The 26,556-nt window shown below is 23.0% G+C and overlaps 6 protein-coding genes across 9 annotated transcripts; 2 read left to right on the forward strand and 4 right to left on the reverse strand.

Annotated features, from left to right (window-relative positions):
• Positions 1-1,325: 1,325 nt before the first annotated feature.
• LOC122714857 (serine/threonine-protein phosphatase 4 regulatory subunit 3) lies at positions 1,326-6,298 on the reverse strand. Its single transcript, XM_043936583.1, has 5 exons — positions 5,130-6,298; positions 3,221-4,819; positions 2,991-3,142; positions 2,499-2,901; positions 1,326-2,375 (listed from the first exon to the last, which is right to left on the reverse strand). Exons 1-5 carry the CDS (start codon positions 5,325-5,327, stop codon positions 2,289-2,291), a joined length of 2,439 nt encoding a protein of 812 aa, XP_043792518.1. The 5' UTR covers positions 5,328-6,298; the 3' UTR covers positions 1,326-2,288.
• Positions 6,299-7,684: 1,386 nt separating this feature from the next.
• LOC122714858 (E3 ubiquitin-protein ligase synoviolin A) lies at positions 7,685-11,055 on the reverse strand. 2 transcript variants are annotated; one of them, XM_043936584.1, is made up of 9 exons: positions 10,941-11,055; positions 10,586-10,869; positions 10,373-10,465; positions 10,141-10,293; positions 9,788-10,078; positions 9,486-9,700; positions 9,162-9,379; positions 8,690-9,092; positions 7,685-8,602 (listed from the first exon to the last, which is right to left on the reverse strand). In XM_043936584.1, exons 2-9 carry the CDS (start codon positions 10,712-10,714, stop codon positions 8,299-8,301), a joined length of 1,806 nt encoding a protein of 601 aa, XP_043792519.1. In that variant the 5' UTR covers positions 10,715-10,869; positions 10,941-11,055; the 3' UTR covers positions 7,685-8,298. The 2 variants fall into 2 exon arrangements, with proteins under 2 accessions (XP_043792519.1, XP_043792520.1); XM_043936585.1 differs by having other exon boundaries at positions 10,586-10,820; positions 10,941-11,045.
• Positions 11,056-11,748: 693 nt separating this feature from the next.
• LOC122715281 (rho GTPase-activating protein gacF-like) lies at positions 11,749-15,540 on the reverse strand. Of its 2 annotated transcripts, none has more exons than XM_043937347.1 (6): positions 14,756-15,540; positions 14,515-14,674; positions 14,094-14,262; positions 13,917-13,989; positions 13,031-13,791; positions 11,749-12,946 (listed from the first exon to the last, which is right to left on the reverse strand). In XM_043937347.1, exons 1-6 carry the CDS (start codon positions 15,449-15,451, stop codon positions 11,797-11,799), a joined length of 3,009 nt encoding a protein of 1,002 aa, XP_043793282.1. In that variant the 5' UTR covers positions 15,452-15,540; the 3' UTR covers positions 11,749-11,796. The 2 variants fall into 2 exon arrangements, with proteins under 2 accessions (XP_043793282.1, XP_043793281.1); XM_043937346.1 differs by having other exon boundaries at positions 14,479-14,674.
• Positions 15,541-16,631: 1,091 nt separating this feature from the next.
• LOC122715285 (aldo-keto reductase family 1 member A1-like) lies at positions 16,632-19,310 on the forward strand. Of its 2 annotated transcripts, none has more exons than XM_043937352.1 (9): positions 16,632-16,775; positions 17,315-17,400; positions 17,508-17,672; positions 17,735-17,938; positions 18,015-18,131; positions 18,229-18,623; positions 18,699-18,957; positions 19,049-19,107; positions 19,182-19,310. In XM_043937352.1, the coding sequence occupies exons 1-7, from the start codon at positions 16,661-16,663 to the stop codon at positions 18,745-18,747; spliced, it is 1,131 nt and encodes a 376-aa protein (XP_043793287.1). In that variant the 5' UTR covers positions 16,632-16,660; the 3' UTR covers positions 18,748-18,957; positions 19,049-19,107; positions 19,182-19,310. The 2 variants fall into 2 exon arrangements, with proteins under 2 accessions (XP_043793287.1, XP_043793288.1); XM_043937353.1 differs by lacking the exon at positions 16,632-16,775 and adding an exon at positions 17,103-17,154.
• Positions 18,605-21,698, reverse strand: LOC122715283 (DNA replication licensing factor Mcm5-like). The gene is made up of 8 exons (XM_043937350.1): positions 21,486-21,698; positions 21,078-21,333; positions 20,440-20,947; positions 20,032-20,378; positions 19,523-19,956; positions 19,187-19,458; positions 18,891-19,123; positions 18,605-18,743 (listed from the first exon to the last, which is right to left on the reverse strand). Exons 1-7 carry the CDS (start codon positions 21,635-21,637, stop codon positions 18,894-18,896), a joined length of 2,199 nt encoding a protein of 732 aa, XP_043793285.1. The 5' UTR covers positions 21,638-21,698; the 3' UTR covers positions 18,605-18,743; positions 18,891-18,893.
• A 364-nt stretch (positions 21,699-22,062) lies between these two features.
• LOC122715282 (uncharacterized protein PF11_0213-like) lies at positions 22,063-26,077 on the forward strand. The gene is made up of 3 exons (XM_043937348.1): positions 22,063-22,549; positions 23,248-25,540; positions 25,629-26,077. Exons 2-3 carry the CDS (start codon positions 23,345-23,347, stop codon positions 25,842-25,844), a joined length of 2,412 nt encoding a protein of 803 aa, XP_043793283.1. The 5' UTR covers positions 22,063-22,549; positions 23,248-23,344; the 3' UTR covers positions 25,845-26,077.
• The last annotated feature ends 479 nt before the right edge of the window (positions 26,078-26,556 follow it).

A 26,556-nucleotide genomic window follows, 5' to 3' on the forward strand; every position in this document is an offset into this window, starting at 1 on the left:
CGACCACACTTTAGTATTATTTAAATATCGATTCTTTTTCTTTCCTTTTCAACGTTCTTCCTCTTACTTACAGTTCCCTTTAAAATATATCCAATGCAAGATTATTTTAATTTTTTTTGTCATTAATATCGAATAAATCTTGAACATTATATGAAACACATAAAGGATAACATTACTCGATATCCTTTTAATTATTAGTCTTTATTATAGTTTCACTTTTACTTTCACTCTTATTCCCCCCCCCCCCCTCCTTTCTCTCTCTCTCATTCACTCACTCACTCTCTCATTCACTCCCCCCCCCCCATCCCGTCTTTCTAGATCATCTAGATCACTCCTTATTTTCATGTTCAGTTCAAATTACATTCTTTTTTTTCATTTTTCTTTCTTCTTATATACATGTATATTAGTCAGCTCCAGCGAATTTGCCTACTTTGATATTAACAGATTCTTTTCGCTTATATCTTTCGATTGAATTAATTTTCAAAAACCATTTCTTCTCAGTATCATAAGTTAATATATATATATATATATGCATATATGCGTACGGTACGTATACGTATAATATTTACGAAAAAATTTTAATATACATATACATGTCAAAAGCAGTCTTAGAAACTCTGTTCACGATATATGGAGATCGATGTAGAATATTTATACATTAGCTTATAATATTTTCGTTCCACTTTGTTTGAATTAATTCAATCAAGATGGAGGCACATGGTCTTAATATAATATTAAACATAAAGAAAGAAATAAAAACATTCTAAAGAAATTCATATCGTTATAAATTAAAAGGACGTTAATTTAAACTATTATAATACCAGCTTTCTCGGTTGTGCATTAGTAGTTCAAGAATTAAGTAGACATTCTTATCTGGAGCTGATGTAGATAATGAATTTTCATTTTAATTTTGATATGATATTAACGCTAAAAATAATGTTCATCATCTGTATGATTTTCATTAATATAATACTTCGAAACACTTCATTATCTTTTTTCTTTCTTTATCATCAATTACGAAAAAAAAAGGAAATGTTACACAAAAAATAATTTAGATAAAAACAAATAATTCTATAAAATGTTATATATAATAGAATTTCGCAAGAATAAATTTTCATAGATATACTTAATATTTCCATTTTTTTTTATCATTTCTTTACAAAGTACAATAATATCAAGCTTCTATTCTTATCCATATTAATTACGAATAATTTATACGCATATGATATATCATATTGAATGCTCAAGATTGCAAAACACTTTCACATATACTTTTTCTTTTACATCAAGGAGTGAATTGCGGACATGAAGTGCAAACTGGTAAATATACACAAATCAAATATGTTTATTGTACAATTTCTACTACTTACATTGACAACCGAAAAGCTCATTTAAAGAACTTTAAATGGGAACTGAATTTGTAAAGGAATCGCATTTTCTCTGCTTTACCTACGAATAGTTGTTTTACAATCGTTACAAATATACATATATATACAAACTAAATACTATTTCCCTTAAATTGGATAAAGTTTCATGATGTTTGACTCTTTTAAAGTCTCATTGCCTATCACACGAATAAAAAAATGTATGGATGGCAAAACAAAACACTTAGTTGTTTTTGTGCGGTACATCATGTACTTTTACATGTAATTTTTTTTTTTTTTTTTTTACATAGTAAGTTTCTTCTTAATAAATGTAAATATGACATAAAGTCACAATTTCAATTATTATATGAATCTAAGCATACGCTTAGAGACTGCTTGTTAGAACCACTAGGCCTGGCTAGAGTTTCTTAGCCTATTCATGAAATAATTTTTCCTAGTATATGGGGTATTTCCAGACAATGTGGAATGGACTATTTCTTGTTAAAACCTTATTATTTTTAACACTTATGTGGTCATCCAATATTATGCCACAACTTTATCATATGTTTTAGTTTCTTATTTTAAGAAAGTTCTCTCTTTCTTTATATCATATTGGTTCATCATTTATTTTTTTTTAAATCCTAATTATATATATATATATTCCATTTCCTAGACCCTTTCACCCACCTGCATTCAGTTCTGATGTTTTTGCATATTTATACACAACCCAGCACAAAGAGGTATGTCAGTTTTCACTATATTGTGAACATGTAACCTCATTACATCCACACACTTAAAGATGATCGTTTATCTGGTAAAAAAGTTATCAGTACGATCATCTAATTTTTTATGCACGTAGAAGGGCCAGAAATAGTAGCAGCAATTAAAAATCACAAATTCCTTAGTTTTTTCCCAATTTGCCTACTATGACAATCTTTGTCGTTTTGGAGAGGGTGTAACTTCGGCGTCCTCGTCTTCTTCGTCTGAATCTCCTTCATAATCAACCAAGCCCTAAAAAATATATTATTATAAATGTATCTTATTATATATTATTATAAATGTACCTTGGTAATCAATATAATAGTATAACTTCCTAAATAATTGAATATTTTTATAAAAAAAAAAAAACTTTACTTTTTTAAATAATGCAGTTCCAGTTTTTTCTACCGCGCCAATAGTTGAATTTGGATTGATTTCCGACGTAATCGGAGATTCATTCGTTGTTGTAGAGGAATTATTAATTTGTGATTGTTGTGAGGTAATATTATTATTAGCAGTATTATTGTTTAACACGGATTGTTGTTGCTGCTGTTGTTGGTGATGACTTTTAGAATCTGCAAGAGCAGGATTAAGTGCAGAATTTGAAGTTGATGATTGTTTCTTAGCAGAAGCCGGAGGCACGAGATCTGCTGCTGTTGCGGGTACGATCGCCTCACCCTCATCAAAGTCTTCCTCTTCATTGAACCACATTTCTTCCTCTTCATCTAATTGTCTCTGGTCCCTTCTATATCGACTATTTCTCAGTATGGATGGAACACTAAATAATTATAATTGAAATATATATATTAGAACTATTTTCTATAGAAGACAATTTGTTCAAAAAATTGTTTATTTAAAAATATATACCTATCAAGATTTGCTCTATCTCGATCTTTCAATTTATCTTGATGCTGTTCATACCTTAATTTCAAAGCTTTAAATGTTTGTACATAATCAATTGCTTCTAATTCTTTCGAGAAATTTTCAACAACATGTGAACATAACGATTTAATGTCTTCCTACAATAAAATTAGATATAATATAATATATAATTTTTTTTTGTATATGTATAAAAAAAAGTGTATATACATGCTTACCAGTTTAATAAATTCAAACATTTCAAGAATAGCAGAATCCAGCAAATTATATCTACCATTATTTCTCACAAATGCATCAAATACAGGCGCAAATAAATTTCCTTTAATGATATATCTGTTATAAAATTCATCTTTCAAAGCTACAATTTTTCTCATAAACCTTAAAGCACACAATACTAAAAATGTATGTGTTGATTTCATCAAAACTAGTATCCGTTTGAGCAGATCTTTATTCAATATGCAATTTTTTATGTGATAAGTATGGTGCTCTACACAAAATGATAGTAATTCTAAAATTAATCCTAAAAGCTGTACTGTTCTATAATCTTCTCTTGCTGGTCGTTCTCCAATTGTATTTGCTAACAATGGTGCTATCAATGTTCCAATACTATTTTTGTAAAAGTAATTTAAGAAATCAGTCTTTTCTGATTTGTTAACAGAAGCCAACATATTTTCTGGATCTAGGAGCAAGCGTAGCACACCAGCTAATTGTACTGCTCCACCCAACTCTGGATCACTATCGCCAACAAGTTGAGCAACTATTACATTTATTAACATTTGGTCCTGTTCTGTATTATTTATTTGTTGCAATGTATAATCTCTAACAACACTTGGAGAATATTCTACTATATAAGTCAATATATCTATACTGGCGGTTTTTGTTTGGGCATCATTCATTGCTAAAGTAATTTCTAGAGCAGGTAATATACCAAGTGCAGTTAAAGTTTTATAAAAGGCCTCCTTTCCTTGTGGTTGAAGATTCTGAGAAAAATTACAAAATTCTTTTAAGAAAAGAACTAAATCTCGTCTTTTATTATCTGATGTTGCCTCATCAGTTAACTGACGGAATAGTTCAGTAAGAAATTTCTCGTCATCTTGTATTAAGGTTACTATTTCAACCTTATTAAAAAATATAAAACTACTCAATGTGTTTAACATGTTATCCTCAAATACACTTGGAGTTGGTAAAACTACATCCTGAATATATTGAACTCGATACGTTTGATGAATTTTAGCTAATAGCTCAGCATTTGTAATAGGAATTGCTTGCTTAAATCTGGCTAACTGTCGAAGATATTCTCTATGCCTCTTTGGCTGAGGTAATGTTGGCTCATATTCCAAACATCCAACAACATCAAAAATTGTATCTTCGCTAAACATAACTTCGAATAATGTGTTCTTATTAAGTAAGAAAATATTTTTAAATATGTCATACAAGTGATGCAATCCTTCGATATTTTCTAAATCTTCACAAGTATGAAATAGATTTAGTAGTTTTTTGATATAACCTTCTGATTCCAAAGCCAGTGCTAATTTATCTTTTCGCATTTGAGAAGATAGACAATTTCCTATAAGTTCATTAATATCTTCCAATCGACTTAATTCACATGGAGGTAATTCTATTGGAGGTGCAGCATCTGACATATCATCAAATCGTTCATCTTCTGATTCTTCAACAATATCTTGAGTAATTTCAACAGATGGATCTTTTCCTTGAACTTGACATATCTTTTCCCAAATTTCATCACAGCCAGCCTTTTCTTGAAAACTTAAGGCTAAATCAAAATTTTCTCCTTCTGACCAAACTATTAAAGTATCCTAAAATAAATAATAAATTATTTTTTATAATTTTGATATTATCATAATTTTTATTTAATTTAATATATATAATATTTATATTATTTTTATTTAATTATTAGTTATTCTCAAATTATGTATAAATATTATATATAATATTATGTATAAATTATATATAAAAATTATGTATAAATTATATATTATACATAAATAATATATAGTTTTAATGTATAATTATTTTTACTTTATTTTTAATTTTTTTAATTATTTTTTTTAATTGATTAAATAATATTAAAAATTATTATTAAAAATAATTAATTTTTTTTATTACCTGTTGCTTCTGATATGCTGTATCAGGTTGTATTCTACTTTCCAACAAAACTGAACCATCACTCTCTGCTCTAACTAAAAGTGAAATTCCTTTCAGTCTATCTACATATGAAGAAGAAACATGACCTGTACCACGATCATCCCATTGTCTATCAACATTAAGAGCATATAATTTTACTCTTCTACGTGTATCCGTCATGTTGTAAAAATTAACTTATAAACCTTATTTTATATCACCAACTATTTTGCATCCCTTTAAATTTCACCAACTCTTTGGCTTTTTGAACAAATGTATGAATAATTCTCAACTTTTTAATATGTCGACAAATGCAACAAAATCTGCATATATCGATCTGTCATTTATTTCTTTGAAACCCATTAAGGCTTTTTATTACAAGGTTAACTTTATAAGACAAAAATACCTTGAAATATATATGATCCTTTTATAATTCTGATTCATATATAAGATTTTTTTTTTTGATAACTTAGACAAATTAATAACGTAATTATTAATTAATAAATATACCATAAGGATTTTTTATTCATTTTTAACAATTTTACAGATTTCACCAGCTTATATGTTCTTTCTTATCTTTTTCACTAATTCTGTAATATCTCGTTTAACAAACTTACACAATATTGAATTTTGTCACTAAAATTATTAAAATAAAATTCGAGCAATGATGATCTGTCACGTAGTTCACATTCTTTCAAGTTCGATTGACGGAATAAGATTGTTTACCGTAATAGATGTTTATGCGCTCTTCGTTGCATAAGCCTGATTCTTGCGCCAAGAAAACCTCTCAAGACGCGCGGGAAAACTACGTCGTGCACGTTTTCGTTATCACGTGTTGTGTATAAGGAAGGCTATTAAATCTTAATTGTTTGTCAAATCAGTTGAAGAGACCAACTTGTTATCGTAGAAGATCAGAAGAAAATTTTGTTGGTAAGGAGACGGCACTCTGCGTGCTCTCTCACCGCTGTGTACAGTTCCCGCGACAAACGAAACCCAAATTAAAGTCAATCCTTTTATAATACAAATACTCATAAGTACACGATTATTTTATTCGATTTCTTGTAATATCACGATCGTCAACCATTGCAATTCTTCCGTTCTTATTAAGCAAAATCACTCTAAAATTGACATAGACACTGAGCAGCCACAACACTACACTCCGCCATGTTAGATCACAACAACGCGCTACGGGGTTCGCCTCATGTGTCTCAAGGATTTTAGCGCGTAATATGATAGTCTATATTTTATTGAATATTATTTTCATTAATGAGTGTATACGTGCAATAAATTGTTTAAAATAATTTAAAATTAAATTTAAAGTATTCATATTCTGATATTTTAACTAAATATTCAATTAATATAACTTATTTTCTAATTCTAATATCGTATATCAATATTATTTGATATTATAAATATTACATAATATTTAACAATCACTAAGTTAGATATTTGTTAAATATGAATATGTAATTTATACCTAAATAGAAATAAAATTTTATCTCATAAAATTATTTTGTATAATAATGCATATAATATTTTATTTTTTTCAAATAATTCAATATTATATTATATTGCAATTTATATATTAAATAGATATATTATATATTTATGATAAATTGATTAAATGACAATGATAAAACAAAAATCAAAACATAAAAACAACAAAACAAATCTTATTAAAATAAAATCTAAAGAATAAAAGAATTAAAATAGTTAAAATTTAATTAAAACATAATTAATTATAAGAAGTTTTATCATTCATAAATATTATATATGTTAACATATTACATTAATTTCATAAATAATCATATAAAATTTTATTTATATAATTATATTTCTTGTAATATAATATATAAATATTTACATTTTTATAAATTAATACATATAGTTTTTTTCCCAAAATAATTTATATTATAAAAAATTATTTAATGAAATTTGATTTGTGTATATATATATATATATCTATATATATATATATCGAGTTTGCGCATTTAAAATATTAAAAAATAAGGTTATAATTATTTTAAGTGATCAATAGTATTTAATGAATAACTAATATGATTATTTATTTATATTTGCAATAATCATAATTATATAATAATCTTTAAAAATATATATTTTCATGTTTTTTAAAAAGGAATTAATTATGAATAATTTAATAATGAATATTATATGTTATAACATTGAATAATTAATTATTTGATTTTATATTTAAACAAAAAAATATCGTTATTCATTATAATGTATTTTCCTTTTTTATGATTAATTCTTTTTTTATAATTTGTAATTATATTTAAAATTTTATTTTTAAATAAATTAGAATAATATTTTAATATATATTTTCTTTTTTTTTTTTTAAATGATTACATTTATATTTATTTTAAATCGTTCATTTATAATAAATAATATAATTTATTTTGTATTTATCTTCTATTATTTCATTTGATGTATATATTTATTATTTAAAATTATTACAAATAACTTTGTATACATAAAATGTATAAATGTATACAAATTTATATGATAAAAATAAAACATTATTAAATAGACAAATAAATTTATTACATATTTTGACAGTTATTTAAAACAATTATATTACAGTCATGTTATAATAACTGACATTACCATTCCCATATACAGACACAAGCATTCTTAATATGTAATAATTATTAAAATCTGTACATTAGTCTGTATGTAGCATAAACAAAATTGACGAGATACTTTAAGTCATTTTTATAATATAAAAATTATGGAATAAAAAAAACTTAAACTAAATTCATTTCTAGATAAAGAATACAGAAACAATTTAATTAATATAATATATAATTATTTTATGAAATTTATCGAAAGATCTATTGTAGACATGATATATACATGTATAAAGTAACTAAAGAACAGAAATTAGTTATAAAATTTATATGTTCTGCTTCTAAGATAATTTATATAAAAAAAGACAAATTTATTATATTATTTTTTTTAAAGGATTATTTGATATATTTGTGATTATTAATATTGTAATATCGACTTTAAATTTCTAGCTCTTAACAATTGTTACATTTCTTTTTTTCAAATTATTAATCGCATTTATAACCAGGCCTGTTATTAATCAAAGTACAATTATATTACACAAATTATCACATAATTTTATAAATATTTATTCTGCTGTAAGCTGAGCTGAAAATTTTTGTAGTCTTCGTCTTCGTAATATTTCTTGTTCGTTCGAAGGTTCCATATCATTTCTAATTGATGATTCTGGAATTGTATCATTACTATTTGTGCCTGATAATGTATTTATATTATCATTGGAAGAATTTGCAGTAGGAACATTCATTTCAGTTTTAATTTGCAATTGTTCATTATTAATTCCAGGATTTGTAGTTTTTGACATTCCTTGTTTTACTAACGCAGAAACATCTGTTGTAACATTTGTGTTATTTGTTGCAATTGACACTGGAATACTGTAATAAATAAATCTCAATAAGAATCTAAATAAAATTTTATAATATTAATTATTACTTTTCATTAAAATACTTAAAAATTCATACTTAGCAGTAGCAGCTGCTGTTTGATATTGATTCATCATAGCATTGGCAGCATCTAATAAAAGCTGAACTCTTTGCAAGGTTTGTATTCTAGCTTCGACAGCTTGTCGCAAATTACCTTCCATTTGTCTAAGTTCTTCTTCGCTTAATTCTGTAAGATTTGGTGGTGGCGTAGGAATAGGAGGTAATGGTACCATAGTTGGAAATGGAGGAGGAAATAATGGTACACTATTAGCTGCCAAATTTTGGAATGATGGTGAAGGAATATTTGGTCCATTGTTTTGATTTTGTTGTTGCTGAGTTGTTGCATCTGAAGTTTGTTGCTGCTGTTGCTGTTGTTGTTGCTGTAGAGGAGGTGGTGCTCCTGGAGCTTGCATTCCAGCCCAAAATGCTGGGAGTACTTGAACTTTCCGTCGAGTCAATAAGATATAATATTAGTTTTCTTTTCAATATTAACATATAAAAATAAACATACCAATTGGATTAAATCCTGCTGCTTGTGGAGCTTGAGGCACTTGAGGTCCTGCCTGTGCCTGATTTTGTTGTCTATTTCCTTGATTAATATTAACAGGTCTTAAAATGTTTAAGCGGCATGTGGGACATGTTTGTTGACGTTGAAACCAAGAACGAAGACAGGCAGTATGAAAAATATGATTGCATGGTAGCTTTTTACTTGCTGCTACCATTTCTTCTCTAAAATAGTATATATTTTTAATATTATATAAACATTCATGCATATATAAAAATTTCATTTCTGATTAATTAATACTGATTAATTAATTCATATAAAAATTTTTACCTGCATATAATACACACATTATCAGCAGCAGCTAATTCTTCTGCTGTTGCATCTGGATACAATGTATTCATATTTCTGATAGCTCGACGTGACATTACAATATCATGGAAAGCTTTTTTAAAATCTCTCATTGTATAATACATTGCACGAAGTGCAAACAAAGGTAAAGTATATAATTTCACCATCAAAGTAACAAAGGCAACATATAAAATAACCTAATATTAATATATTATATTAAATTCAATAATAAAATTCAATAATTTTATAAATATTTGAAAAATAATATTATTAATTTATTTCACCTTTAATAATCCAATTATCAATTCTGTATATAAGAGAAATACTGGTTTATTGTCCCATGGATTTTCACTTTGTAGATCTATTGTATGCAATATATACTTCACACTAATATTGAATACAATAGTTAAAAGAATAGCATACTCAAAACCAAAGACAAGTTGTACTGAAGGACCTTTTGTAGCTGTTGTATTATATGCATAATGAATCATAGTTAAATTTATAACAAATAATAGAACTAATAGAGTACCAACTCTAAGATGGAATAACCAAGTTATTACAGGACTTCTTTCCATCTAAAAATTAATAAAATATTTTATATTTTGATATTATTTATTAAGTTATTCATATTACTTACATAATCTACACGATCTTCTGCCAACCAATGAAATGATTTCAGAAATAAAAGAAGAGTAAATAGTGCTATGAATTTTGGACTAAAGTCATCTCTAAACACTGTAAATGCTAAACAAGTTTCAGTCACTGCATACCATACTTTTTCCAACAAATGCTATAAATAAATAGTTCTTCATATATATCTATATATTTTTTAAATTTTGTTAATTATATCAAATATATTGTTTATTTACCTCAAGTTCAGCAGCACGTAAAGTACCAAAAAATATCTTTCGCAAGAAAGCATTTATCATAAATACTAGAATTAAACCTTGAGTATAGATAACCTAAATTTCATACAATTAAACAAATGAAAAAACTTTTGAAATATTTAGAAAAAATCAATTATAATATAATTAAAGTATAATTTAAACAGAAAATTTAAAAAAGATAATATTAAAATTTACCGTCATACTAGGATTAGATTTGGTTATGTGAACTACTGTTGGATAGAACTGTTTTCTTTGATAATAAGCGTTGCCTATCACAGCACATGTTAATGCTGTGCTTATTAACATTATTCCAGCCTCTCTCATTTTTGCACGGACTATTTCAGCCCAAAGGCTGTTCTTTTTAAATATAAGTAAAATTCACTGACACTTATTTCACCAACAATTTACGTATAAACAGCTGTAGATCCAACTAGAATCAACGAGGCGCTGCTATCATAACGACACTACCATATCCAAAACTACATACATTTGTAATTTTAATATTTTATATCATAAAATAATTATTAAATATTATTATTTTGTATCATACCTTATTATCTAAATACTGGAGAAAATTTTATTTCACAATGGATAAAGAACTTTCGTGTCATAGTTATATTATTTATGTATAATGAACGTGTATTATTTTTACTTGACAGTTCTAAATGAGACGGTAAAGTCTGATTGGTGCAATGATGAATAAATATGCTAAAATTAAGTTATTTAAATCACGTGGAATGATAAATTTAATTTAATTTTTATTTATTTTTTTATTTTATACTTTTTTTTTAAATATATTTTTTCAAATAATATTCTAATAATAATATATATATTAATGAATATAAAATTATATAAATTTTACGAACAAATTATATATAGATTATAAAATACAAAATATACTATCAGAAGTATTAAAACATCGCTATTGGTGCGTATTTAGTATTTACATATTTGTATTTTTCATGTTAACATATAAGAAATTTAATTCGAATAACATAATCTTCGAATTTTCTAAAAATATTATTATAATTAAAAATATAAATTTAAAAAATGTTTATACTTAATAACAATATAATAATTTTAAAAATAAACACAAAACATACACATATAAATATAATTTTTTTAAAAAAGTGTTTAAAAATATCTTATATTTTGTGATATAAAAATGTATTTGAATATATTTATTACATGCTTATATTTTCATTTACTTTCAATACTTAAAATTTTTTAGTATATTTATATGATAATATATCATATATAAAAATATAATTATTAAAAATGTTATAAAATTTAATTTTTCTTTTTGTTATGATATTCTAAATTATAATAGTATTTTTATCAATTTATAAATGAATATAATATAAAATAAATTTTTCTGAATACATTTTTAATAAATTTATATCTTATTAAGTACATGTATATCTATTAATATTTCTTGTTGTTTTTAAAATATTTTTAGGATTCTGATATTTTGAAGTTTCTAATTGACTAACAGCTTTTAAAGGTGTTCTATGAAAATCTACTATAGGTCTTCTCACTAATGCCTTGCCATTCTTAGGTGTTTTTGCAGTTAATGATTTCTTAATATGTGGAGTTTTACACAACATATTATTATCAGTATTTAATCTTGATTCATGAGTTATATTCATAGGCATTTTTTTCATCAGCAATGTTTTAACAGCCATATTTTCTTTTTGATGAGTAATAGTATTACATGATATAGAATCTTTTAAAATACAATAACACATTTCACTATCTTTTTTTTTATTTTCAGTTTCCATATAAGGAGAATGTTTTAATACTTTTGGATTTCTATTTTTTACATTTTTATTTGATTTTCGATACAATTCAATTCGTTCACAGTTCTGTTTTATATTATTTGTACAATGATCATCTTCTGTATTAAATAAATCATTTTTCTTATTTATCATAGTATTTTGAGCATATATTTTTGTTGTACATTCATCAAATAATTTAGCTTTAGCTAGTACCATTCCTGCATTCTGAGTTCTTAATTTTGCAATTGATGCACGGCCAGTTTGAATGATTGGAGAATTTATTTGATTTGCTGATGTAAAATATCTATCTGCATCTTTCCAAGACATGACTTTTTTCTTTCCTTCGGATCTAGGAATTAATTTAGTTACAGGAGTTTTATTTAAAATCATATTTTGTTGGCTATTTGTCTTTTTCAGTTTTTCAATTTTATCATTGGAATAAATAGCTGCATTTGTAAGTTCATTACCATGAAAAGACGATATTCGACGTACCGTCATATTCGTTCGATTTTTTATTGGCTGAACAGAATTTTGATGATCTTTCATATATGTATTTGAATTATTAAACTCATTGTGTACATTATTTAAAATTATATTATTTTTTTCTTCTTCCCAAAAAGAAGTAGATATAGGTCGTAAATAAGTATCGTCTTTTGTATAATTCAATGAATAAATCTTTTTATTATGAGAATAGGCATTATTTAAATCTTGATCTGATTTTATATATGATTGCAATCCATGAGAAATATGCCATGAAGCACTTCGTCTAATACGTTTACTAAGAAGTAGAAAAATTAAATTAATGATTATAAAATAAAAAAATATAAAAATTTACTATTAAAAATACAATTTATTAATTTACCTCATTACTTTTTCTTGCGATCTTCTTCTTAAACTTCCTATTTTTCGAGCACTTGGAGATCTAATAATTTTATGTTCATTTGATCTTCTAATTTTTAGTTCTTTACCAAGTTTCTTAGCTAAATAATCAGCTGTTACTGTATTTTCAATACTAGCTTCTTCTAATGTTTTTTCATATGCAGTTTGTACTTTTTTTACAGAATGCAATAATAAATCATCATTATTCTCATTATTTTCGGTATTTATGCATTTGAATTCTTGAGAAAGACGAGATTCAATTGCTGAAACTCTATTTTTAATTTCTTCATATTCACTTTTAGGTATTGTAACATATTCATCTGACTGTTTATTTATAGATGTGACTTGAAAATGTGAATATGTTTCAAAATTATTTAATTTCCTTTTTGCTGAATATATATGCTTTTGATCAAAATTATCTGAAATTTTTAGTTCTTCTGAATTTGAATTTATTCGTGAATGTCGATTGCTATATTTAATATTATCTTCTTCTATTGACAAGACCTGCTCATCACTATCATCTGACAAATTAACATCCGCATCGATAAACATATTATTATATTCTCTATGAAAATCATTTGATATTTCATTATCTTTTAAAATTAATTTTAAGTGCGATGAACCATCGCTATATGATCTATAAGTTCTTTGTGAATCATGAGAATTATAAACAGAACTCCAACGTCGATTTGTATGAGCATTAAGAATATTTGTACATGATTCTTTATTTTCATTAACAGCTTTCTGTAAATATATAAGTATTTTGTGTATTATGAAAATTAAATATTGTTAAATATTATAAAATTAAATTAATTATTAAACTAAAAATTAAATTAATTAAACTAAGCTAATCATCTTAATATTCTTACTGGCTTTTTTGGTACAAAACGGTCCAAGCTAAGTCTAATCTTTTTGGATTTATCTATTTTATCTGCAATTTTTCTAAAACACAATTGATATTTAAAATTAATAAATATAAATAAATATATATATATTTTTTAATTATATTTATAATAGGAAAGAAAAAAAACAAGTTAAATACATACTTCTTTTTTGTATTTGGTGAATCTAAATAATCAACTTTCCTTTTTTTTGTGGATTTAATATTTGGTGCATGTATTGAATCAGTATTTTCAACATTCTTTTGACTGTCATGTGCACTATCTTCAGATGCAACATTTTTACTAACAATCTTTTTTAAACCATTAAACATTCCTACAAAAAAATATTTAAATTTTATGGAATTCTATATTTATAAAAAATTTTGATCTGTCAAGTAATTAAATTAAATTAATTGAATGATGCATTTGTTAGAATACATATTTATATTTATTTTATAAAATTTTCATTGTATGTTTATTATTAATATCAATACAATGCATATGGATAAAATTCAGAACTAAATTACTGTGAACAGATCGACAGACATACTTAGATTGAGGTTGGAGGCACTTAGATGTGGCTTACGTGTAAGACTTCCACTGCGATGTTTTTTTTTTTTCGATTTTGAGTGTAAATGATCGGATATATCTAATTCATTATCTGTACTGCCAATTGTTTCCATAGAAATAATTTGTGTTATATGATCTGGTAAAACACCAATACTTTCTGCATTTTCAATTAAAATCTACAATAATATTTAAAATAAATATTATTTTACATTAAAAATGTTATATTAACTATATCATTTTCAAAATAAATATATTACCTTAACAACAATTAAATGTAATTCAAGACGCATTTGTACAGCAGACATAGTGGTTTTTTGTAAAGGCATAATATTTGGTCCAATAACTTTTGCTAAATTATCAATACTCATTTTATTTTGTTTTTCATATAATGATACTTTTTTTAAAAATTCCATAAAAAATGCTAAAGTATTTAAATGATGAGGTGGTAAAAGAATACAAGCTAATAGCAATGCTTGTACACAATAAGTTTTGAGCATGACACAATGCACAAATAAATCATGATATGTATATGGAATTAATGGTTCTGGTAAATCTCTAAAAAAAGTTTTTAAACAATTAGCTACATCAACAGCATGAAGTTTTTCTCCTAAACTACCACCATTATCTAAACGCATTATTAATTCTTTTTGTCTAAGCTGTGATCCTGCTTTTCTGAATAATCCTTCTTGAGTAATATATTTTTCTAAAAATGTAGATGCTTGGCTAACAAAAACAGGAACATGTACAATGGCACCAGAAGATAAATTCACAACATCTAATGGTTGATATAACAAAGAAATTTTAAAAATTTTTTTTGAAATATGTTTAATTTCTTCGAATCTTTCTGTTTTAAACATATTTTTTTTTAAACGATATTTAACTCCGTAATTACGAAGATCATTAATAATTGAATGATATACTGTTTCTTTATGTAAAATATCATAGATCAACATGTTTGTATTTCAAAAATATAGGTTTTTCAATCATAAATTATAATAAAAATCTTTTATTTATAAAATACGAGAATACGATACAATTTTCATGTTTATACAAACATATTAAAAACGTGCAATCGTATTGAATTTATCATATATAACTGATATACACTGTGACCAACTACATAATTTCTTATAGAAAAGATGATTTAAATAAAATAATAACTTTTTTGATTTATTTTAAAAATATATAAAATAATAATATTTTTAACATATATAATATTATATATAAAATATATTTTATATATTATTAAAATTATAATTTTAAACATTATACGTATAAAAAAACTGATTAAATAGTATCAATATAAAATATTAACAAATTATTATAAAATATATTACTATAAATATATACTATATATATATATATATATACTACAATAAATAAAAAAATAAATAAAAAAATTAAATAGTTACGGTAAAATTATTAAAATCTATAATATATAATATATATATAATACATTAATTTTTATATAAATTATAGAAATATGATATAAATTAGAAATTTAAAAATTTTAATTCTATTATTATATATCAATATCATAATTTCTCATATAATTTTTTTTCAATTAATAATTTTATTAATTTCATTATATATGTTATAATATTTTCTTATTTTTGTAATATTACATTAATTTATATTTTTTAATTATAGTTTATCATATTTTTTTGATTTTTTTGATTTAATAATATATTATTGTTTTTTTCATGATATTAAATAAAAAAAAATCAAGGATTTATTAATTTTACAATATTACCAACAGTGCAATAGCTTAGTTTTGTTCATAAGGATAATTTTCATTTAATTTACAAAATGTTATTTAAATTTTAATTATATTTTTTATATATTAAATAATAAAATTTTATAATATCTACGTAACGTCTTGATATATAAATTTTAATATAATTTTCATATTTTATATATATAATATTATTTTCATTTTGTTTAAAAAAAATTGATTGAACAATTAAATATATTATTTTAAATGATCATTAGAAAAACCATGAGTCTTGAATCTATATTTTAATTTATCTATGATTTTAATATAAAGCGGGAATATAATTTATATAAAGTTTAAATTCTAAATTTCTTAAATCTTATTTATGACATTTTATACTATTATATAAGTTATAAATTTTTACGTGTTTATTATATGTCCAAAAAACATGCTTAGATATCGTAATTATTTATTTAATACATTAACTAGCCAATGTATAATGTATCAATTTGTCAATTGTTTTTTCATAACAACTCAACAGCGATTTTTGGTACAATCATCATGTAAGTATTATATTTAATTTATTTAAATTTTCTTATTTAATAGTTTTACTTAATTTTAAGTACAAATGTAAACTTAAATATATTATATTTCGTAACCGACTAATTTGAAAATTTACAATATGAATATTTTAAGATATTTTAGTCTGAAATACAACAAAATTTCTATTTCTTTCTATGTTATGATATGAATAAAGATATTTTACAATATTCAACATAATCTCTGTTAACAATCGCAAAATTTACCACAGATCAATAAATGACTGTAGAACATACATATATGTAACTCTTTCTCTATAAACTTGAACTTATGTATTCAGAACAGTACAAGTCTGATCTAACTTTAGAAATTGATTTTGTATCCAAATAGCACTTCTATAAAGTAGTTAATTTTTATATATATAAAATAATACTAATATATATATTATAATATTTTATAATAATCTAAAATTGTTGCAATAATTTGATGATAGGAATATATAATTTATAATAATAAAATATTATAAATTATTTAAATTAATTTTTACAAATATTTTTTACAGCAGATCAATTGAAAAAAGAAAATATGCAAACAGTACAATTATTGTCAGGATATGATATGCCCATTGTGGGTTTAGGTACATGGCAGGTGATTTAATTATTACATTGAAGCTAAAATTATTATTTTAAATTTAATTATTTTTATGTGTAAATTAATTTATATTTTACATTTGTGTAATATTGAATATTTCATAGGCTAAAGCTGAAGATATTGAAAATGTTGTGACATTTGCTCTAGAAATTGGCTATAGACATATTGATACTGCATTTAATTATAATAATGAAGAAGCAATTGGAGAAGTGTTAAAAAAATGGTTTGAAAAAGGTGGAAAACGTGAAGATCTTTTCATCACTTCAAAGGTAATATATGTACACAGAAAACAATTTATATACTTAAAAATAAAAAATTATTTATTTTTTAGTTACCCCATTATGGAAATCGACCATCAGATGTAGAAAAATTTATTAATTTATCACTGAAAAAACTTGGACTAGATTATTTAGATATGTACTTAATCCATATGCCTTTTGCTTTTAAGTTAGATGAAAATGCTTATAGTCCAGCAGTTCATGAAGATGGAACTTATGTGTTAGATCTTGATACAAATCCTGTTTCAGTGTGGAAGGTTTAATATTATTATTAATAAATTTTAATAATAAATGTTAATAATTTATAATTCATTATTTTTTAAATTGTTTTAGGAAATGGAAGAACAAGTAAGAAAAGGTCGTACAAAATCTATAGGTTTAAGTAATTTTAATGAAAAACAGGTGTTAGATATATGGGAGAATGCACAAATTAAACCAAGTAACTTACAAGTAAGTTTGAAATGAAAATAAATTATTATACTTCTTTTTAATGTTTTTATAATAAGAAATATATATATAAATAAATCTATATTTTAATTATTATTAGATAGAATTACATGCATATCTACAACAAAATTCACTTCGACAATTGTGTCAAATGCACAATATCATTATAACAGCCTATAGTCCTTTGGCATCACCTGGAGCTAAAATTCATCTTCAAACAAAATATAAACATAATATTGAAAATTTCCCAGATCTTCTAGGACATCCAACAGTACAAAAAATAAGCACAGAATATAAAAAATCACCAGCACAAATTTTATTACGTTACTTATTACAAATAGGTGTTGTTGTAATACCAAAAAGTTCATCTTTAGAAAGAGTGAAAACAAATATTGACTTATTTAATTTTTCATTAAAAGAAGAAGAAACAAAACTTTTAAGTACTTTAGACAAAGGTCCACGTGGAAGAATTTTTAATTTTTTGTTTTTTAAGGGGTAAATATATTTATTAAAAATACTTCATTCCAAAGAATATAAAAATATAAAATTCTTTTATCTGATTTGCTTTAGGGTTGAGAATCATCCACATTATCCATTTAAGGATGAATTACAATTCTAATTAAAAAAAAAAAGATTATTAATATGTAGTTTAAATATATACATATTTATATATTGAAATGAATGAAATATGGACAAAATATGGAAACTATATATAATAAATAATAAATATATCATTAAAATGCAAATATAAAATGTCATTACATTTCAATGTAATCTATATAGCATTTTACGTTGCATACGGTGTTGAAGTTCCCCACGTCGTATCATTGTATGTATAACTTTGTAAATAGCACGTTCTGGATATGCTTGTTTTACAAAATCTTTAACAATATTTTGCTCTGATACTTGATTCCCAATAGGAAATCTACGTTTCAATTGTTTTTCAATACGTGATAACATTTCGTGATCTTCATCCGAGGTAAATCCTTCTGCACCTAAATTTTTAAAAAATAGTATAATAAAAAACAAAACATATTATTGATTTCATTCTAGATTACCAGCTAATGATCCAGACATTGCAGCATCTAAAGTAGATACTTGGAAAAGCCTAAGTGCTTCATTCACGTGAATTTCTGTAGCAAAAGATTGCAATTGCATTTTAGCTAAAGATTCCGAAATTCTTATAATAGCTTCTAACTGACGAACTGTTATAGGAATGGATAATCTTTTTTCTGTGTCTTTTTCATGTTCTCTAGTATTTGCTCGCATTACAACATAACGATTTTTTAATTTCTCTCCTGCCTCTTTACTTAGTCTTGGACCACATTGACTGTAAAAATTATATAAATTAATAAAAAATAAATTAAATATTTTGAAATAATGAATAACCTTACGTTCTACAATAATGAATGTATTTTTTTAAAATATGCAATGGTAATTCTCCTTCGGCAGATTGTTCTGTAACTTGTGTAGCATTGCAATGAATATTCATTACATGTTTTGCTAATGTTACATCTTTATTTAATTCGTGTTCATCTTTAACAATAAATATCATATCAAAACGTGATAAAATTGTTGGCATAAAATCAATATTTTCTTCTCCTTTTATATCATCCCAACGTCCAAATATTGAATTTGCTGCTGCTAAAACAGAACAACGAGTATTTAATGTTGTAGTTATTCCTGCTTTTGCAATAGATATTGTTTGTTGTTCCATAGCTTCATGTATTGCAACTCTATCATCCTCTTTCATTTTATCAAATTCATCTATACAGACAACACCACCATCTGCAAGAACCATAGCACCTCCTTCCATAACAAAATTTCTCTAAAAGTTAAATGAAATATTTTAATAAAAATGAAATATGAAATATATTACTTATGGAAATTATTAATAACTTACTGTTATGGGATCTCTTAATACTGATGCTGTTAAACCTGCAGCTGAACTTCCTTTCCCAGATGTATAAATTGCAACTGGTGCAATTCTTTCTACAAATTTTAATAATTGTGATTTAGCTGTACCAGGATCACCTAACATTAAAATATTAATATCTCCTCTTCTACAAAGACCATCAGGCATTTTTTTTCTAGAACCACCAAATAATAAACAAGCTATAGCTTTTTTTATGTCTAATGCACCAAAAATACTAGGAGCTATACTTTTTGCAATTCTTTCATATAAATTAGAATCTGATGCAAAACGTCTAAATAAATCTTCTTCTTCATTTGTAACACAAGAATGAGAACCTAAAAATCATAAAAATAAAATAAAAAATTTATATATATATAATTATATATGTAATTTTACCATTGCCTGTATTTTCTCCATCTATAGAAATACCAATTACTCTTATATATGGCGCTCGAACACCAATTAATGCTTTATCTTTTCCTCCTCTATTACCAGTAGTTTTAGTAACTTTTTTAATTGAATATATGCCCAAAATAAGAACTCTATTGCCTGGTACAACTCTATCGCATAAATAACGATCACAATACAATTGTAAATGTCTTGGCATTTCACCTTGTGGAATTTGATCTGGTAATTCTTGTAATTTGAGAACTTGAAAATCAACACAGTGACATTTATCTGGCATTATAAAAAATGGATCCAGTGGACATTTTGGTCGTCCTGCTTGTTCTGTTGTACATTTTCTAGGTAAAACATATCCTTCTAAACCAGGTTTAATTGAAATATTACTTTGCATACTTCTACAAGAACGACATTGTATAGCAATTTTTGTTGCTTTTGCTCTAATTCCAGATGCCGAAATGATAATACCAGGTATTTTAATAAGTTTAGAAACTGCATCAGGCTAAAAAAATAATATGATTATAAACTAATATGAAATAAACATTAAGAACAATAAATTATATAAGTTTTAATTTTCTATATAAAATTTTTTTTTTTTTAAGTAAAGTAAATAATTTCAAATTAAGTCTTACTTTGATTCCTCTTAAGGAACTTGGATGTGCATCTGAAGATAATAAAACTTGTATGTCTTCAACTTTTTCTTCGCCTTCTGGCCTTGGAGCTGTAAGTTCATCTGCTAAATCTTTAGCAGCCTCTTCTAAAATAGGTAAATATTCAGTTGGATGCTTATGTACTTTTTCTGCCAGTGATTCATCAAAAGCTGCTAAATCTTCTAAATTAATTTCTATCCAATATTGACTCAAATTATAATTACGTTTTAAGATATCTCTGAAAGATTATATTATTAATAAAATATATTGAATATTATATTATGTATATTATTTTAATATTATATTAAATATTATTTTGAAATATATTGTTTAAAATATAATTTTTAATTAAATATTTATGTATTAGAAAATTATAACTTATTTAAATACCTATATTTATAATTGAAATTTCCTTCATGAAATTGTCTAATAAATTCCATAAACTTTTTTTTTGAAAATTGAAGATTTGTTTGAGTATCATTAGATTCATTTACTGAAAAGTTATCAGAAAAAAATATTCCTGGATCATCAAATCCTTCCATTTTGAGTTAATTTTTTATTGATTTTAGTAAAATATAAACATTCAATATTATATAAAAAATATTGGCGGGAAATACTTTATCAATATTCTTCGAATATTATAACATAAAATAAGAAAATAGAGATACAATGATTTAGTTATATTTGTTTATAGTTACATATAGTTTATATATTAAAATATGTATAGAATACAAAATAAAAATTAAAATAAACAAAATAAAAATTAAATAATATTTATATTAAATTTAGATAATATATAGTGAATTAGTATTATTATAAAATTATTAAATTATTCGATTATTAAATTATTCTTACGACTATTGTCGTAAGAATTATTTATAAGTAGAAAAATATAAAAAAAATATTCGGAAAAAATACAAATTCAATTAGTTATTTTTAATAAATCCAATGGAAAAAAATAGTTATTGCCTGAAAATTTTACATTCAAATCAATTATATAGTAATATTATAACAAGCGAATCAGATACGAGTAACTGGATTCCTTCTTTGCTTTTATGTAATCTGCCTTTATAAGAGTGCCATCTTAGTATCAGTAATACATAGATTCTATCGAGAATTTTCCAATCTACTATATGTACAGTTTTTAATCGTATATAAACTATATAATTGAAGTGTTTGTTTCATCTCTTATTTTTTTATGTCTCATTGGAACACTGTTTAAAACAATATTTATAATAAATACTTTTTATTCTTATAATTATTTTCAATTTATCTAAACAAAAAGAAACTGATGTATTACGTAAACTGACGTATTACGTTGTTTTAAACTTTCTTTCTAATAAACTGTTCACTATAGTAAATTATTATTTTTTAAAAAAAAATTTTTTGTAAATTTAAAATGTTAACGGTAAACTGAAATGTTATTTCAATGAATTTTTTATTTTTTAGTTAAGGTAAATTATATAAAATTTTTAAAAATTAATTTTATAATATTAATGATTTTAGAATGAATGGAAAATTAATTATAATGTTAATAAAAATTACTATAATTAAATTTTTTATATTATTATAATTAAATTTATTTTTATAAATAAAATATTCAAATTTTTATCAATGTTTGGATATTTATAGAAATAAGATAAATTAAAACGAAATATAAGAATTAATTTTAATCTTAAATAAAATCTTAATTTCATCACATATGTTGACATATTTTAAATTTCATCTAAAAATTCATCAATTTTATTTAAAATATAAATAAACATTTTTAACATTTTTATTTTTGTTTTATCTTTTATTTATTCTAATTATTATTATAATTTATTAATATATTATATTATATATATTATATTATATTATATATATTTTATATTATAATTATAATTATAAATATTATAATTTATTTACTATATTTTTATTTGTTTTTATATAAATATAAATTTACATATTATATATAATTTATATTACAATAATTTATATATAATCTATAATCTATAAATTTTATAAATATTAATTTTTAATACTAGAAATTTTTATCTTTAATTAATATTAATTCAATAATCAATAACCATTATAAAAAGTATATATTATTAATTTTTATCATTTATTATTAATCCTTAACATTTCATTTAAAAAAATTAATTTGTTTCAGATTTATGTTATTTACCTACAAATGATTCCTTATTTAATAAAAAAACATATTTCATCTATGCAAAGTTTCCAAAAGATACAATTAAAAAAAAAATATCATGTCAAAAATAACATCGAAAACTAAGAATATTATTATTAAAACATCAAAAATGAAAAATCCTACTGAAATAATGAATACAAGGTCCATAACTGAAGCCAAAAAGACAAAAAATAGAAAAGCCAAAACATCTATTTCACAAACTAAAGAAATCACACAAAAAGAAAAACATAAAATTACAAAAAATAAAAAGTTATCCAAGGAAAATATTAATGATACAATGAAATCAGAAAATATTGTTACACGTAATAATTCCAATATGAATAAACAGGAATCAAAAAATAAAAAAAGAAAACTTATTACAGGAGTAAAAAAAAATATTACAAAGCAAATGTCTTTAAAAGAATCATTTCTGAACCAATCTAAAATACATTTTTTAAGATCTTCTAAAAATTCTAAGAATTCCATGAATAGTATATCAACAAAGAAATTATCTATTAATAAAAAGAAATTACCAATTTATAAACATGTTTCACCAGAAAAGCAAAAAGAAAATATTAGTGAAATATATGAATTTAAGTTTGATATTAATGATTCAAATGAAAGATTACCAAAGAAACAAAAAAGAAAAATAGTTACTAAAAGAAAAGTTACAAACAGAAAAAAGAAAAATATTCCTGTGAAACAAATTGCTAAAAAAAAATCAATTATTAAAAAATGTGAAGAAATAAAAAATTCAGATTTTGTAGAATTTGAAACAAAAAAAAAAGATTCTATGGAACATTTGAATATTAGAAATGATATTTTAAAAGAAAATTTAGTAAAAAATCTTAAATCAAATATAGAAATAAATAAACAATTGAAGAATTCAGAAAATATAATCAAAGAACATATTATTGATGAAATAGCTACAAAACCTACAATTATATCAGTAAAAGATTTAAGTGATAAAAGAATTTCAATAATAGATACTTCACAAATATCAAATTCAAATGATTTTAAACCATTTAGGCCAACGAATATTTTTAATAATAAACAAATACAACAAAATAATACACTTAATTATTCTTTACTTGAAAAGTCTTTATCACCAATTAGGAAATCATTAGAAAATTCTCAGATGCTCTGCAGTCCTTGGAGAGCATCATTACTTACATTTTCTCAAGTAAAAAATGTATTTCAAAGCACACCTAAAAATAATAATTATGATATTATTAATAAAAAACTTGTGCGAACATTAAATGAATCTAAACAATTTGCAAATGTAACAAAAACAAAAAACACTTTACAAAAAAATAATGAAAATATAAGTACAGAAGAATATATAAATATTAATACTCCCAAAAAGAAAAATCTTTTAACTTCAAGAAAATTTGGTACAGAAATTACAAATATTGATCACTCCTTACAATTTAAATCTTCAATAGAACAAATAAATGAACATATACCAATTGAAACTGAAAACATTCAATCAAATATACAATCAATCAGTGTAATTACTTCTAATGTAAATAATGCATTTAATTTTGATAATAAGGAAATTAAAAAGAATAGTATATTAAGTCCAAAAAAAAATCTTAAAAAAGAAATAATTAGCACACAAATTCAAGAAAATATATTAAATGTAAAAGCTAACGAACAAAAAGAAAATTTTATTTCTCAACCTGGACCATCAGGTTTACAAAGTAATTCAATTTTTAATGAGAAAAGAATTCTGAAACAATCAAATTTAAATAATTTTCTTAATATAATGGAACTACCACAATGCACAACAATTAAAACACCACATGGAATTTTTGATGATACACAATCAATATCAATAATCAATAAATCAATGAAAAAAGTTAATGAATCTAATATAAAATTAAATAACACATTTGGTTTTAGTGATAGTGAGTCTGATCAAGAGATATCTTCTATTAAACATAAAATTGAAAGTAACAAACAAGAAAAATTTGTTCAATCAAATGTAATTATACATGACATAAAACTTACTGCAAGATTATCAATTGATGAGATAAAAAATAAATTGCTTATTAAAAATTTAAAAGAAGAGAAAGATATATGTAATAAAGAAAATATATTAATTAAAAATAAAGAAATAAAAAAATTACCTATTAAAGAAAAAAAGAAACAAATTGATATTTTGAATTTTTCTGATACATTTGATATTCTATCTGAAACAGGTGGAACATCTGTAGTGTCTTCATCTAATATTCCATTATTTACTGATTTTGAACCATCTCATTTTACACAAGTATATTATTTTTAGTTATTATTAATAAAATAAATTTTTTTAAATTACTAACAATAATCTAATATATATATGTGTGTATATATTTTAGCCTCCACGACATTCATATAAACGCAAACGTAATGTAAAATATAGTTTTTCTGAAGAAGAAAGTGAAGAAGAGGAAATGGAATCAATTGAACATGAAATAAAACGAAAGAAAACTAATAAATTGAAAATGGAACAAGAAAAGAGATTACAGAAATGGGTTCAGGACATCAATAGAACTTTTCACGAAATAGATCAGCATGAACTTGTAATTGAATAAATTTATTATTATTATTATAAAAAGATGAAACAAATATTATTAATTTCAAAAATATATATTAATAATTTTTATTATTTTATCATAGATATCTTATTATATTTCTTTTTATTAAGAATATATAAAATAAATTTTAAAATATATTTTAAAATAATGCTTGTAACAATAGATATAGGATTAAGGATTTTATGTTTATATAAAAAAGTAATTTTATATTTTCAGCCTGTATATATGCATTTAATATATAATAATATTTATACAAATAATTTTTATACATCATATGTAATTATTAAATTATAAAAAAAATATAAAATAATACAATAAGTAATATAAATAAAAAAATATTACTAAAAAATATAATTATTTGAATTATTCCTATTTATCTATTATTTTATACATACCTATATATTATGTGTGTATATTCTTTTAATTTAACAACTATAATAATTTATAATTATTTATAAGTATTTATAATAAATTTTTTATAGAATTTTTTTATTGTACGTCAATTTTATTTTATTTTAAACATTTTAATTTTAATTTTAATTTTAATTTTAAACATTTTATTTTCATATACTTTTTTTAAGTATATAAATATCAATATATGTTTTATTCATAAACTTTAACAAAAAAAAAATAAATTTTTTTAGTTGTTTATCATTTAATATTGTTTAATGTTTTATATATATATATATATATATATATATATATATAT

This window comes from Apis laboriosa, unplaced genomic scaffold (assembly GCF_014066325.1).
Source record: "Apis laboriosa isolate Shangri-la unplaced genomic scaffold, ASM1406632v1 scaffold34_cov151, whole genome shotgun sequence".
Classification (NCBI taxonomy): Eukaryota; Metazoa; Arthropoda; class Insecta; order Hymenoptera; family Apidae; genus Apis; species Apis laboriosa.

What these genes read in the sequence shown, in the direction of transcription:
- LOC122714858 (XM_043936584.1), bottom strand. Translation starts at nt 10,714, where the DNA reads ATGAGAGAGGCTGGAATAATGTTAATAAGCACAGCATTAACATGTGCT. An exon ending in AGCAGGATTTAATCCAATTG is followed by an intron (nt 9,093 to 9,161) that starts GTATGTTTATTT and finishes CTCGACGGAAAG; the next exon opens with TTCAAGTACTCCCAGCATTT. An exon ending in ACAGCAGCTGCTACTGCTAA is followed by an intron (nt 8,603 to 8,689) that starts GTATGAATTTTT and finishes TATTTATTACAG; the next exon opens with TATTCCAGTGTCAATTGCAA.
- LOC122715281 (XM_043937346.1), bottom strand. Translation starts at nt 15,451, where the DNA reads ATGTTGATCTATGATATTTTACATAAAGAAACAGTATATCATTCAATT. An exon ending in TACATTTAATTGTTGTTAAG is followed by an intron (nt 14,675 to 14,755) that starts GTAATATATTTA and finishes ATATTATTGTAG; the next exon opens with ATTTTAATTGAAAATGCAGA. An exon ending in TGCCTCCAACCTCAATCTAA is followed by an intron (nt 14,263 to 14,478) that starts GTATGTCTGTCG and finishes ATTTTTTTGTAG; the next exon opens with GAATGTTTAATGGTTTAAAA.
- LOC122714857 (XM_043936583.1), bottom strand. Translation starts at nt 5,327, where the DNA reads ATGACGGATACACGTAGAAGAGTAAAATTATATGCTCTTAATGTTGAT. An exon ending in CAGCATATCAGAAGCAACAG is followed by an intron (nt 4,820 to 5,129) that starts GTAATAAAAAAA and finishes TATTTATTTTAG; the next exon opens with GATACTTTAATAGTTTGGTC. An exon ending in GAACTGCATTATTTAAAAAA is followed by an intron (nt 2,376 to 2,498) that starts GTAAAGTTTTTT and finishes TATATTTTTTAG; the next exon opens with GGCTTGGTTGATTATGAAGG.
- LOC122715283 (XM_043937350.1), bottom strand. Translation starts at nt 21,637, where the DNA reads ATGGAAGGATTTGATGATCCAGGAATATTTTTTTCTGATAACTTTTCA. An exon ending in AATTTCAATTATAAATATAG is followed by an intron (nt 21,334 to 21,485) that starts GTATTTAAATAA and finishes ATAATCTTTCAG; the next exon opens with AGATATCTTAAAACGTAATT. An exon ending in TATTAAGAGATCCCATAACA is followed by an intron (nt 19,957 to 20,031) that starts GTAAGTTATTAA and finishes TTTAACTTTTAG; the next exon opens with AGAAATTTTGTTATGGAAGG.
- LOC122715282 (XM_043937348.1), top strand. Translation starts at nt 23,345, where the DNA reads ATGTCAAAAATAACATCGAAAACTAAGAATATTATTATTAAAACATCA. An exon ending in AACCATCTCATTTTACACAA is followed by an intron (nt 25,541 to 25,628) that starts GTATATTATTTT and finishes TATATATTTTAG; the next exon opens with CCTCCACGACATTCATATAA.
- LOC122715285 (XM_043937352.1), top strand. Translation starts at nt 16,661, where the DNA reads ATGCTTAGATATCGTAATTATTTATTTAATACATTAACTAGCCAATGT. An exon ending in ATTTTTGGTACAATCATCAT is followed by an intron (nt 16,776 to 17,314) that starts GTAAGTATTATA and finishes TATTTTTTACAG; the next exon opens with CAGATCAATTGAAAAAAGAA. An exon ending in TTAAACCAAGTAACTTACAA is followed by an intron (nt 18,132 to 18,228) that starts GTAAGTTTGAAA and finishes AATTATTATTAG; the next exon opens with ATAGAATTACATGCATATCT.